Source organism: Sorex araneus, chromosome 8, assembly GCF_027595985.1.
Source record: "Sorex araneus isolate mSorAra2 chromosome 8, mSorAra2.pri, whole genome shotgun sequence".
Classification (NCBI taxonomy): domain Eukaryota; kingdom Metazoa; phylum Chordata; class Mammalia; order Eulipotyphla; family Soricidae; genus Sorex; species Sorex araneus.
This window is the reverse complement of record NC_073309.1, coordinates 27,464,029-27,479,375: the sequence shown is the minus strand read 5'-3', so window position 1 is coordinate 27,479,375 and position 15,347 is coordinate 27,464,029. Positions and strand designations below refer to the sequence as shown.

General features: G+C 38.4%; 1 protein-coding gene across 2 annotated transcripts in view; it reads right to left on the bottom strand.

The window, feature by feature from the left end:
- The window catches only part of TOX3 (TOX high mobility group box family member 3), a 117,407-nt gene that overhangs the window by 16,585 nt on the left and 85,475 nt on the right, over positions 1-15,347 (bottom strand). Inside the window, exon 3 of one of the 2 annotated variants that reach the window (XM_055145482.1) lies at positions 13,201-13,452. In XM_055145482.1, the coding sequence (XP_055001457.1) occupies positions 13,201-13,452 (252 nt within the window). Of the gene's footprint in view, positions 1-13,200; positions 13,456-15,347 lie in introns of both variants that reach the window. The other variant, XM_004600668.3, reaches the window with a different exon arrangement.

The window sequence follows — 15,347 nt, the reverse complement described above, 5'->3', positions numbered from 1 at the left end:
GACAAAATCAGTCTCAAGTGAGAACCACTTAACTGGACAAATTGTTGTACTGACCCTGACTGATCAAAGGGTGGGGGGCAAATGAGAGAGAACAATGAAGTGTTACCAATTAAAGAGCAGTCCCTTGTTCATGAATACTGGTAAGTAGAAATGATACAACCTGGTTGTATCAGAGATCCTACTTAAATGAATTTAATAGTCTGTTAAAGGGGTGAAATTAAGCCAATTTGAGACCTCTTCTGAAATGGAGGTTGGAAGGTTTGAGCAAAAGCCTTTCATCAGACAGACATAGAAAAATTGCACTCATTTGTGGAATATAAAACAACAAAATGGGAGACTAACACCCAAGAATAGTAGCAATAAGTACCAGGAGATTCGCTCCATGGCTTGGAAGCCAGCCTTACATGCTAGGGGAAAAGGCAGCTTAGATAGAGAAGGGAACACCAACTAAAGTGTGGTGGAGGATCCACTCGGGATGGGAGAGGCGGGTTGAAAGCAGACTATAGACTGAACACGATAGCCACCTAGTACCTCTATTGCAAACCACAAGACCCAAAAGGGCAGAGAGAACAAAAAGGAATTCCTTGTCACAGGTGCAGGGTGGGGTGAGGGGGAGAGGATGGGGGGGCTGGGAGGGACCTTGGGGTCATCGGTGGAGGAGAATGGGCACTGGTAGAGTGATGGGTACTCGAGTAATGTATGACTGTAACACAAGTACAAAACCCCCTAATGTGCCTTCAAAGTCACTCATTAATAAAAAAAAATAAAAATAAAATTTTAAAAAATGCCAAGAAAAATGTTATGAAATTGGGAAAAAAAAAAGGGCCTTTCATCAGTAATACTCAGAGAAGGGATCCTCCCCTTCCTCCAAAGATCTGCCTTCCGCTGGAAACTCTCTAGACTGAGCTGCCACCACTGGTAGGCTAATATCCCCAGGCTTCACTCTGTGTTTCTGACCCCTCCCCATCTTCTCTGCCATTGAAACGGAATGCTTGTATCATAATGCAGATTTCCTCCAATAAATCAAATTGGATTTCTGCGATTTTCTTGAGACCGAATGAAACCTCTCCACCTAGGTGGAAATTAGCAATTTTAAGATTCAAACTTCATATGACAGAAATATAATGAAATTCATTTCCTGTAAGGCTGGGGGAGGGGGGGTGAAAGAGGGAATGCCTTTGTTCTGCCTGCAAAAATAGAAAACATGCATAAACAAGACTCAAACCGTGATAAATATTGCGAAGCAAACAGATAGATTCTACAGAAACAACCAAAAAGTTAATTATTAACTTATCTAGGGCCTCCTCCCAAGCCCAAGCAGTGTCTGGGTGCCCGAGGCCAGTTCTGGGAATACTTGGCCTTGGCCTGGTTACTAGGCAGACTGAAGATCAATGCTTGGGCCAAGCAGTGCTTGGGGATCTCCAGGGCTAAACTTGGTAGTGCTGTAGTGGGATGCAGGGGTGAGTAGAAGGTGCTGGAAATCAAGCTTGGGGCTTTATGTACATGTTTCCAGTCTTCTGAGCTATCTCCTGAGTTCAGAACCAAGAAAATAAACTACAGGGAAGTTAGCTACATTTGATGGCTTGATGTAAGGAAGGTACTTCCTAAGGGGATGCTTGAGCTGCTACCTACAGATGAAAGGAAACTCAACTAGAAAACAGAAGGCAAGTTCCAAAGTCCCCCTGGGGAGATTTTGGTATGCCTGAGAAATGGAAAAGGGCCCAACATTGGCAGATGGGAACAAAGGGAGAAGAGTGAAAGCAGCAGGACTGGCAAATAGAAACAGGGCAGGTCATAAAAGATAAGGGGCTCAGAGAGGGCTATGCTGAGGAAGGCAGCCCCTGAGCTTAGATACAGAGAGGAGCAGACACCCTAGAGCAGAAAGGCAAGTAAAGGATCCTAGACAGAGAAGGCATAGGCCTGAAGACTGAGGAAGGACATCATGAATGAAGGAGAGGTCAATGGTACTGGGTCAGGTGAAAAAAAGAGGTTGCCTATAATGCTGGAGAGGCAAGTGAACCATAAAGTAGCTAGTCAAGGAATCCATCGTCAAGGAATCCATCCCAGCAAGTCTGGGTTTTATTCACATTTGTAGAAAGAACCACTGAGGGACCAGAGTGGGTAGAGCGTTTGCCTCAACAAGCAACATATCTCGGTTCGATCCCTGGTATCCCATATGGTCCCCTCAGCACCGTCAGGAATAATCCTGAGTGCAGAACCAGGAGTAACCGCTGAGCATCACCACACATGACTCAAAAAGCCCATCCCACCCCCACTCCCCCCAAAAAACCCAAATCACGAAAGGTATCATTGAAAATGTAAGGGCTTGGTGCCGAATGTGATGATTCATTCCAATAATAATAAGCGATTGTGCTTTCTGAATAATTATCTAGTTTAGTTGTGGACAATCAAACTTAGTTTACATCTCAGCATAATTGTCCACAGAAATAAATAACCTAACACCTCAACAGTACCCAAAAGAGTAACCCAAAAACTAATGACTAAAGTCAAGAGGGTAGAGAGGATGACAGGCCCCGGACTCCATGTTAGTCCTTCCTGACTCACAGGAAGGGCCCTGGTTCCTATTCACTAACACGAACAATTCAAGAAAACTCCCGTCGTTTTTGTGTGTTTCTTAGTCGGAGGGAGTGCTCCGCTGAGGCTGGCTTCTCTCTTCATTGGATGAGAGAGACTTTCTATCTTTGTTTTTAAAACAAGGAACTGAGGAATGGATGTTTAGGGTAGTGGCCCCCATTTTCTGAAATTGCTTGTTTGCAACTCAGTTTCTTTGTCAAACATCAATCGTTTGAGTCAACTGTTAAATTTAACAAACGTTCTACTTAAAAGGAAACTTTAGATCAGGGCTTCTGAAACTTGATCTACTTCCCACCCCTTTTCACTCAAGGAACACAAGGCAGGCAAACGGTTGTCAGAAATACCTCCGATTCACTGCACAACTTGATTTTGACTTTTTAATGTCATTATGCTTCCAGAAGCCTCTTACAGTTGCGAGTTTTTCCACAATTTAACTTCCATGCTCAGTTATGTGATCTCACGGGGGGGGCCGTGACCCTCAGTTTAAGAAACTTCAGACCACTTACATACACTAAAAACTAGAACCCGATCTGGAGCAAAGATTCCATGGGCCAACAGCATGCCTTCATACTGGAGGCACGAACTCCATCCCTGGCCCTGCGTGGTCCCCAAAAACATTGTCGGGGCTGACCCCTGAACACCGACCCCACCTGAGCACACTGGGCATGATTTCCAAATTAACCAGCCAACAAAAGTGGGACAACACTTGATTGCTGGAATGCCAGATATAATCCAGGAATAGAAAATAACCCCTGTACAGTCTAAGCATGGGGGCCTGCCCAAGGCTCTGAGGTGAGCTTTTGCTTTCTCTTGCTTAACAAGGATATATGAGTCCCAAACTGGGGATTTCTCCTTCACGTAACTGAGACTGAAAGAGTGCTGCCCAATGAAAACGGCTCTCCCCTCGTTCTCAGTAACTTCCTCCACTGTATTACCATGTCTATGTTCATGTAAGAGGCAGGGCTGAGAGGTGGGGAGTTGAGTGACTATAGTCTGATCTTGTGTTTTTAGCTAATAACACTCCATCTTCCTTACAAATATTTTTCTCTTGTTTTTTACTTTTTCAGACCTGGAGGAAAAGGCAGCCCCTAGATGACACCCACAGAGGTTCCAAAATTTGCCAACATTGCCCCCCACCTTCCCCGCTTTTCAAGAAAAAAGAATTACTGAGCGAAATCCCTGGAAACCTACCATTAAGTGAGCAAAAATAAAGTGTCCCCAGAGTGGCAGTCAAGGGTACTTTGACTTGTTGCTGTGCCCCCCCGCCCCCTCAGGTAGGTATCTCTCACTTTGGAAACTGTGACCCTAGAACATGGATGAATGCCCACCTTTGAACTGCCCCCTGAGTAGCACACAACCTCCTGTGTAGAATTTTTCTTGCACATATAACATAGGAACATTTTTTTAATTTTTAAAATTTTATTGAATCACCGTGAGATAGTTACAAGCTTTCATGTTTGGGTTACAATCTCACAATGATCAAACACCCATCCCTCCACCAGTGCACATTCCCCACCACCAATATCCCGGGTATAACCCCCTTTCCCACCCTCCCCCTGCCTCTAAGGCAAACAATATTCCCCATACTCTCTCTCTACTTTGGGGCATTATAGCTTGCAACACAGACACTGAGAGGTCATCATGTTTGGTCCATTATCTACTTTCGGCATGCATCTCCCATCCCAACTGGTTCCTCCAGCCATCATTTTCTTAGTGATCCCTTCTCTATTTCATCTGCCTTCTCCCCTCTGCTCATGAAGCAGGCTTCCAACCATGGGGAAATCCCCCTGGCCCTTGTATCTATGGTCCTTGGGTGTCAGCCTCATGTGATGTTCTTCGATACTCCACAAATGAGTACAGTCCTTCTCTGACTCATTTCACTTAGCATGATACTCTCCATGTTTATCCATTTATAAGCAAATTTCATGACTTCATCTCTCCTAACAGCTGCATAATATTCCACTGTGTAAATGTACCAAAGTTTCTTTAACCAGTCATCTGTTTTAGGGCACTCGGGTTGTTTCCAGATTTTGGCTATTGTGAACAGTGCTACAATGAATATATAGGTACAGATATCATTTTTACTGTGCTCATTTGCATCCTCGGGATATATTTCCAGAAGTGGTATTGCAGGGTCATATGGAAGCTCAATTTCTAGTTTTTGAAGGACTGTCCATAGGCTGGACCAGTCAGCATTTCCACCAACAGGGAAGGAGCATCCCTTTTTCCCCACATCCACGCCAGCACTGGCTGTTTTTGTTCTTTTGAATGTGTGTCAGTCTCTGTGGTGTGAGATGATATCTCATTGTTGTTTTGATTTGCATCTCTCCGATGACTAGCAATGTGGAACATTTTTTCAACCTCCAACCTCATCAAAAAATGGGGAGAAGAAATGAACAGAAGTTTCCTCAAAAAAGAAATACAAATGGCCTAACATATGAACTTTTAAATTAACGTTTTATTGTTTGTTGTTCTTAGGACACCCAACTGTGTTTAGGGCTTACTCTGGTTCTTCACTCAGAGTTACTCCTGGCAGGCTCGGGGGACCATCTGAGGTGGCAGGGATCGAACCCTGGCCAGTTGAGCACAAGGCAAGCACTTTACCCACTGTACTATCTTTCTGCCCCCATCTTTTATTTTAAAGACTACATGTCATGATGCTATAGCTTCTTTTTTCTCATTACACTAGTGCTCGCTTTTATAGGCATTGATTTTACTGTAAAGAATGTTTTCGTTTTATATTTTTTTATGTACTGCTGTTTATTCAGCCATTGATTAAGTTGGTTGAATTGGGCTTGAACTCCACATTACTTATTTTAAAAAAATTATTTATTTTTAAATTTTGGGGTCACACCCGGCGATGCACAGGTGTTACTCCTGGCTCTGCACTCAGGAGTCACTCCTGGCGGTGCTCGGGCGACCATAGGGGATGCTGGGAATCAGACCCAGGTTGGCAGCATGCAAAGCAAACACCCTACCCACTGTGCTGTCGCTCCAGCCCCTTTTAATTTTTTTTAATTGAATAGCTGTGAGATAGACCATTACAAAGATTTTCATGATTGGGTTTCAGTCATACAATGATTCAGCACCCATCCTTCCACGGGTGTACATTTCCCAGCACCAATGTCCCTTGTCTCCCTACCACCATCGCCCAACACCCCCTCCCCCCACTCCCAGTCTCCCTCTATGGGAGGCATTTTCTTTCTTGCTCTCTCTTTCCTTTTACCATAAAGAATATTTTTAAATAAAATAGGCAAACATGTCTCATACACCTTCCAGATATGGAACACAGATTAATTACATGTCCGTAAGTAAGTACTCTCTGTATTAATCCAATATTAGATTTTCACAATAGAGGATAATTAAGAAGTAAATAGCCCAAATATATTAGAGTGTGACTAAATACATTTTTACTGTGCCAGATTTTCAATCAATATTTCTTGAGAAATAAAGCATTTAAACAATTATCAGTAATAAAAATTGCCTTGTATTAATAGATAACAAGGAACTACAAATGTGAAATTCAGATTAGTCATTTTATGCTCAATTATTTCATCCTGTCTTATGGCCATTTTAAATTTTCATCTCAAAATATAGTCAAATTATGAACAGCTACTATATTCCTAACCCAATAAACTCTCATACAAATATAGTTATGCCAAATGCATACCAATGATAATTACAGACCTACATACCACAGACTTTATATTCGGGAAAATATCGGCACTGAAATAGATAATTTTTACTTAATAACTACTCTCAGGGTTATAATCACATACTTCTTATGAATGTTTTGTGAAATAAACCTTCATTAAAGTTAATTAATAGTTTGTTAGCAAAACAAAACTTTAAAAAAGTTTATCACAAAACATTTAATGGTGTTTTACTGTGACTACTTTGTTCTACTAAGGAATCAGTTTCATGTTTATTTTATGCAGTCCTAAATTAAAAGTCTAAAGAGGAAAATTCCATTTTCACAGTTGTATATATTTAAAGTCCCCCTGCCGTCCATTTTAATGTAGCAGTCAAGGTATGCTCTTAGCACTGTAGCACTGTTGTCCCAGTCCCATTGTTCATCAATTTGCTTGAGTGGGCACCAGTAACGTCTCCATTGTGAGACTTGTTACTGTTTTTGGCTTACTGAATACGCCATGGGTAGCTTGTCTGGCTCTACTGTGCGAGCGGGATATTCTCGGTAGCTTGCTGGGCTCTCTGAGAGGGATGGAGGGATAGAACGAGGGTCGGCCGCATGCAAGGCAAATGCCCTACCCACTGTGCTATCACTCCAGTCCTTATAACGTAAATATCCTTTCATGGCTCTTTCATGGATCCATCTATTTGACCAAGTATTCATTGGGAGCCTAGTAGGTTCTAGCGCATATACTGTTCCAGGCTCAAGCACAACAGCGAGCTATAAGACAGGCCAACTTCCTGGCTTGCTGGAGGCTGTATTCATGATTGGCAGAGGAAAGGCTAGACAAAAAGCTAAAGAAACCATTTCAAATGACGGCAGGCTCTGTGGAATAAAGAAAAAAAAGGAAAACAAGACACAGTACAGAATAGTGTTCTTCAACTGTTTTACACCTGGAGAATGGCACTTGTCTGACATGCCAGTGCACAAACAGGCAGTTATAACCAAGGTGGCAGGCCAGTGGCTTTCAAACTTTCTATACCTGCAGACCATCAGTCTGTGAACAAGTGGCTATAGACCACATGTATGGAGAGTAAATCTAAACCCTCTGAAAGAAAAATGTGTGAACCATACCACTGGTGCTCGGGAGTCACTCCTGGAGATGCTGAGGGAGGATGTGACTCCTCCAGAGAGTGAACCTTGTGCTTTAGGTGTGCCAAGCATGGGATCCAGTCTGTTGAGTTATCTCCGTGTCACCCCCCACACCCCCACCCGGTTCCACAACACTAGGAATCTGAATGATGTAGTGTTTCTACTATCTCTGAGCCACAGCAAAGTTACTGGAGAATAACGGACTGGACTAGGTTACTATAGATTATATGTGCTATAGCACAGCGCATAGGGCGTTTGCCTTGCATGCAGCCAACCTAGGTTCGATTCCTCTGTCCCTCTCGGAGAGCCAGGCAAGCTACGGAGAGTATCCCGCCGGCACTGCAGAGCCTGGCAAGCTACCCGTGGCATATTCTATATGTCAAAAATAATAACAACAAGCCTTACAATGGAGACATTACTGGTGCCCGCTCGAGTAAATCGATGAGCAATGGGATGACAGTGATACAGTGATATATACAGAAAAATAAATCATATTGTACATCAACACCTAAAAAGGTAACACTACTGGAATAATGTTAACTATGATTTAAAAAAAAATAAAGTTCTTGTGTTGTGCACAGCCAATGCTGGTTTTATCCCTGGCATCCCATAATGGTCCCCACCCCCCGACACACACCCCAAGCACCACCAGGAATGCATTCTGACTGCAGAACCAGGCATAAGGCCTGGGCACTGCTGTGTGTGGCCCCCAAATTTTTAAAAATTGTTTGATATATTACAGATCAAACAATCATGCACCACACTTTAATAGCTATTTGGGTTAAGTAGACATTTAGAACATACTCTTTCTTTGATAGATGACCCTAAATCTAATTCCACCTTAAGGCCAACATATGTTTGGCATCAACTGGTTATTGACAGACCTAGAATAAAGAAAGTTACTTTTAAGTTGTACATGGTACAGTTTCTTTTCTTCACAAAGAAAACTACAAAGAAGCTATGGTCAAGGTACTTCCGATAAGCAAATGTCAAGGTATAGTAACACTTGAGTTAAACATGGCTTTGGATGATAAGCATCTTTGAAACTATAATCAAATTGGATTTTTGTATTACATGGAACAGATACTGGTAATCTAGAAAAAATAACATAGTATGGTCAGTGCTAATTACAAAGAACAATATATACCATTTAGTACTTGTCTCCTATAAATTATTATAATTTTATTTTCACATTTGCAACAGTTACTATTCCTTCCAAAGTTAAGTTTCTTGCTTCTATAAGTCATACCTTTTCTATTGTCAACTTAAAATACTTTTGGACCATAACTTAGCCCAAAATAAACATTACCAAAGTAATCGGTCAATTTGTATAAGAAATTGTCGGTCCTTCCAGTGGCTAAATGGTAATCATACTGTGAAATTAAGCTCTGCAGCGTATATTGACAATGGCGATGAACATGTTCATAACAATAATAAGGGCTTGTTTTAATAGAACGTTCCACGCATTAAACACATTAATGACCCATGAAATAACTGTTTTATCTGTAACACATTAAGCAACATTGCTAAAACAATGTATTAATTGAAAGTCTATTCCTTGTAAGATTTTTTCTAAAGTATAAAAATGGCACGAGAGTCATTTTGTAAAATCAAAAATAATTCAGCTTCAAAATCAGAGCCATACTAAATAACTGTGAAAAACAAAAACCCCTAAAATGAGCCTGGTAATTTTAGATGCATAATTTTGATATATTCCCTTTTTGTTCTTGACCAAAAGTAGTATTTATCTGAATTCTGAGTTAAGAATTGCGTATTTTTCAAGAACTTCTCATTTTCTTCTCTTTCTTTTATAGGACTTTTCAGAATCTTTTTCCTTAATAGGTACAGAGACCACCACACTTGAACATACTAATCTTGTTTCCATATTTTTTCAATTTTATAAAACTATGTCTGATATTATATAGCAGCAGTGTAGCTTTTCCTATAAATATGTACTATCACAATTAAATTCAAAGCAATATCAAACAGAAAGTGTCAGTCCTCTAGACATGAAACATAATGTATGAAAAAAAGTATGTGAATTATCAGTATGTTTTATAAGTTCTCTTTGGGGAGGGACACACAAAATATCAGACTAGAGACAATTATTTTACTGTCTGTTTCTTGGATATCAAAGAGAATTTTGAAATTCATCAAAGCTAACCTTCTGTTATGTACAACAGGCTAAGCTGAAAAGAATGTTAACAAGTTCAATTTTCATTCAATCAGCACTACTGCTCTCTGAAATGTTTCATTGCAGGAAAGAAATAAAAATAATCTATATGGTAATTATGAGGATGAATCCCCCAGTAACTTTCAGCTACATGAAAGGTCAGTTCTATTCAAGATATTTTATCAGTCCCCTGCACATACTCCTGTCCTGTCATTTTAAATCTGAACAGCATTTTATTTTCCCATTTACAGCTACCTGCAGAATTAAGTACTTAAGCCAAATAAGAAAAAAAAAAAAAAGAAAAAGAAATGTTGAATGCTGGCAAAGGCTATAATAGCATAGAGATAAATCGTTCAGCTGCTCTCTCTCAAGCCTCTAGGGCTGCAGATTTTTCTTCTCCTGGTGCACTGTGGGTATTCAAAACTTGTTCAACATGATTTCATTTCATTTCAGGCACTGCCTGAGAAAACTAAATTACAGAATCAATCATACAGAAGGTCAGAGTGAGACTTCATTACAAGTATTGCATGCTTGCATGAATATCTTTCATTTATGACTGACCCAATATGTCACAATAGCTGTCTAGTAAAAATAATCCACTTTCTGAAATTGATGTACTACTGATGTCAATGCTACTCAGCGGGCTGGGCAGATTATAGAGAGGTGTTAAAAAAAAAAAACATTTGGAGCACACATTGTAGATTTTGTTTTGTTTTGTTTTTGAATTGCAATCGTTTGTAGATTAAAATAATTTTAATCTACAAGAAGATGATCCAGATGATCATTCAAACTGACAACGAGGCTTAGAAATAAAGGATTTTTAACCAAAATATACCACTGATTGTCTGCTGCCAACTACAGCCTGTTTTAAAATAAATGTATCCGCAACAAGCAAATCAAGGTTGTTCTTTGAAGTCACAAATGCATCTATATTCAACTTCTCAACATTTGCCTTTGACTACTTCTGCATTATTTGCATATCTTGAAATGTGAACGTTAGTCATTGGACTCTTTTTAATCCCCTGCTTTTGTTCCTGCTTTCTGTTTTTAAATATAATGGCATAAATTTAAGTAAGATAAACATGTTGTGCTTGTCGCCAACAACAACAACAACAACAACAAAAACAACCAAAAAAAAAAAAAACGCAGCTAATCAGTAATGTGACAAACTGTCACTCTTTCTAAAGGAAAAAACCAATGAATCTCTGAAGAAAAGTCTGTTCAATACAATATAAACAAGCTGGCTTTTCTTCTTATATGATAGTCTTCATTCACTGTAGCAATTCTAAACAGACAGCTATATTCATTTGGATAATAAAACTTCTTATGTACATAAAGTAGGAAATAGCGAATGCATACCGAGAGGTCAAATGTATGATGTATAAAGTATTATTTATTATTTTTTTGGTGACCTTCCTAAGGGACCTCTCCCAGGAGCTGCTCTGGAGCATTATGATGTAGCTAGCCAATTCAGTACCCAGAGGGAGATACAGAAGAACCTTGACATAACCTATTTTTAACCATGCCTCTGGCGATTCTGAATTCAAGTTTATAGGTGAACATGTCAGGTAGTACATAGAACAAAGCCAACGACACATTGTATTCATCATAATTCTGTCCTGGTACATTTTATTTTTTCCAACATTTGTGATTTAAAATCCCATGACATTTCTTCAAGGTGAAATTCTACTAGAATTTTCAACAAGATTAGTCTGTTGCAAGCTAAAATAAATATCATTCGGGCTCAGTGGAACTTCAGAAAGCCACCAATAAATGTGATGAGGTTCATGTAATATCATGACAACAGTGTGCACTTAGCTAAAGTACTTAATACTTTTAAAAATCAATGAAATAATTCAACTGCTTTAGTGATGATGATTAGCAATACACTACAAAAGCAGCATTAAAAATTGAGTCCTCTCTCCCAACTCCGGTCTGAAAGCATTGTTCTTTAAGTGTATGTGAATATCATAATTATTTTATGATTCCATCTTTAGTTCTTTCCAATATAGTAAATTCAATTGACCATGAAATGAAATTTCATAGTCAAAATGCCTCCTTTACACTTTTTTATAGCAGCAATAACAGTTTTATAGCTTTAAGGCAAGGTAATTCATCAGATGTTTAATTTAAAGGCAGATTCTTATATTATTAATAAATATTTACCAATTTAATAAAGTACACATTTTAGCATGCATTATATGGTCTTTTAACTATTTCCACAACTTAAATGAGCCTTGCTGAATATCTATGAATAATGGTGAACCCTGGCCAACTCCCCTGGTATCTATACACCCTTTTTATTTTCCTCATTTTGCAGGCACAACACTGCAAAGCCTGATTCTAGAGAAATACAGGATAGAGCCCTCCATTCCAGTGTCAAAGGAACAAAAATGTAAGAAAGTCCACAGGAAACAATTATTTGTGATGGCGAGGAACACTTATGAATACTTAATGACCATTTCCCGACTGTTCACTGCATTCTTTTCTAACAAAAAAAGTAGAAATAAAAAAACCCTGATGCTCAAACACAAAAGATCACAGGCAAAGAAAATTATGTTGCTGCAATCCTATTTAGGAAAGTAATCTTATATTTCAGAGAGCAAACCAAATCTTTGTACTGCTAATCCACTACATATTTTGCAATCATCTGTTGTTATCTGGGGAATTAACAATGAAACCAATAAACATTACTGGCATGGTCCTAATGTGCAGAGAAATATGTAAACAAGCAATAGGATTTGTTTTTTGCTATACCAACACATCTGCTTCATTTTGCTAGGGTTTTTTTAAAAAGGCCTATAAACTATTAATCTTGTTTTTAAATAATCTGCTTAGTACCTCACCTAGTTAAACACAAATGCATTATATAGAATAGTAAGAGAAAAAAAATATCCCAGCAGAAGAGTTAAAAATCCTTAAAGCAGATTTACTCCGGTGATTGTTGACTATAATTGCACGCTATGAAAAAGAGAACCAAAATTATTGCATTAGTAATCTTGGCTCTCTGGAGTTCCTTATTCGATGTTTATGACAATAAGTAACACAATTAGGTGTTTTTCACACAATAACCTACTCTATATTTTCTTCTACTGGTTATAAGCAATTATTTTCTCATCCCTTCTCTGTGTCACAGTTTGCTATTTCATTTGAGGTAGAAGCAAATTATGTATCATAAACATTATAGTATAATCCAATAAATACAAAAGACCCAGGCACTTTGGTAAGAGCTTCCATTTCTAAAATTTCTCCTGGGCAAACTTTCAAATCAAGCATAAGTCTGTTAAACCAAAAGCAAGGCAAGATTGCTTCCAAACCAATGAATTAAACATTTAAAAACTCAGATGATTTTTAATCAAGGCAGACAGATTATATTGAGTCATACATACTCTTTGTGACTGCCAAGCAGCCAATCAACTAACCCAAAACCCTCTTATTGATACCAGGAGGAGCTGATCCAGTCCTTGTGTTTAAATGAAATTGGAAGAAAAAAAAGAATCCATGTTAAAAAAAAAAAAGAGAAATCTTTTTTTAATCCATGGACAGATTAGGAAAAGACACTTCTGACACAGACTCTCAGATCTTTGCCACACGAAATACAAAGAACAGCAACAAAAACAACACTTTCAAGTACAAATGTGGTGCCTACCATATGCAAACCACTGCTATGAAGCACGCCATCTTGTTCCACGAGATTTCTTGAGATTGTAATGGAAGGAAGATCCAGACTTTGAGGGGGAAACTGGGGCGTGAATTCACTTCCCTGGGAAGGCAATGGATCACTGAGGCCTTGAAAGGGTAGAAGAACATCAGGCATGCCCAGGGCGGGGTCTGACTCTGGCGGAGGCGTGATTGGGGGAATTTCAAACTCCTCGTCCCCAAGGCTTGGCGTATGGAATGTCTGCTAAAAGGAAACAGAAATGTACACATCTTCATATTCCAGTTCCTATCTTATTTCTCTTTGGGGTCGGGGGAGAAAACGGTTTCTAAGAAAATACTACCTACCTATGCCAGATATTTCTCAAATGAAAACATCTTAAACACAGATTTCCACATATAAAGTTTTGCTGATCATTCTGATTAAAGATTTAAGTCTCATTATCATATGGTTTTAATGGAGTATCAGTATTAACAGTTTTTTAATGCGTACTTAATTAGCAACATCTGTCTTTGTTGTTAGTTGGAGCATCAGCGACATTAGATTTGGCTATATAACAAATTGCCACTTTATTGATATGTTAGTGAAACAGCTCAAGTCGCTTACATTATCCACATGCTTCATAAAATGCTGACAATTTTGTGGTGTACACACACAACATTAATCCAGAATTGAACATTACACATATTTACTTTCTGCCACAACATATAAAGCAAGTAATATAAAATTTGTGGCTTACTTCTTAAATTTCTGTATTGGTTTAGTCCCAAGTGCAATGAATGCTTGTATGAAAATTGTTTGTTTGTAATATGACATTTTATATAAGGATTATCAGAGCATATACATCAAGGTCCTGATGCTTATATTTGAACTCTAATAGGGGGCTTTTTTTTCTTTTGTATGAGTATTTTTAAATACATTTATGAGATCATTTTCTATCAGTCTTTATATCTTAAAGACTTATCTACAGGATGAACACAGACACATACTTATTTAGATGTAATAGTTCAACTGATATAGCTCACTTGTTTATTAGAGTAGTAGTATTTCTCAAGACCCCAGCAAATAATGCACCATTCTCACTGCTACTTAAATTCTTAGTGTTTTAGAAATGGGGCCTTTTGAAAGGCTAAACTGTAACTTATAAACAATAAATTTCTTAGAACAGAACTTGGGTTTGGGGTAGAATATCAAGCCTAAGATATATTTTGGTAGGGTAAAGCCCAGAAGGCCAAAGTTATAGTTTATTATTTATACTATTTTTGAAGAATGAATTGGTGCAAGACAATTCAAGTTAGCTTTAATAGGTTGAGACCTAACTAAGAGAAAAAAATCATTTTTACAAACTATCAATAATGATATTACATAATAACTCATTGAGGAAAATAGAAACTTAGGGAAAAAATTTCTTGTATATACAAGTTTTCAACTGTTATTTGTATTTCACCCAAAACAAGGCTGCACAGATTCAATGACAGGACAACTGAGTATAGAGATTCTCTGCAGATTCAACATACAAGAAGCATCAGAGAATAATAACATATTTGAATATGGTACTGGAATGCTTTAGATATTTATCTCTAGTAATGCCCCCTCCCCCCAAGACAGAAATTTCTTACTGTGGTATCTTGCGTTCTCAAACACAAAGGGATGAATTGGCCACAAACATGGTTGGCTAATGAACGTAACCCTATGGCTGCATTTGCCGTTATTTTGGCACTAATGTGGTCTAGTAACAGATGCAACTGTAATTTGTGACTCATTTGCTACCCCATTACTGCTTAATGAAATCTAACATATCACATTAACAATACGGATAAACACTCATTCTTGATATGTGGCATTTGGCTGTTTTCATTACCACTGTAATTAACACTTGAAATATTATTTCAATAAATATTTAAAGTACTTTAAAAATGGTCAGGGTAATCATGACACAGACAGAAAACATACAGCAAACGTGTGAATTTCAGACTCAGAGTATCTCGTCCCTACAGTGTTATCAACAGGGCAGTATCTATATGAAGGGAATTGGTTTCAGGCACAATTTCAACTTCACAGCACTCAAACCTAAAGTCTTCCTGAATTAGTTTGCACTCATTAAGATGTTAAAAAAATAAATAAATTTACTTTTAATG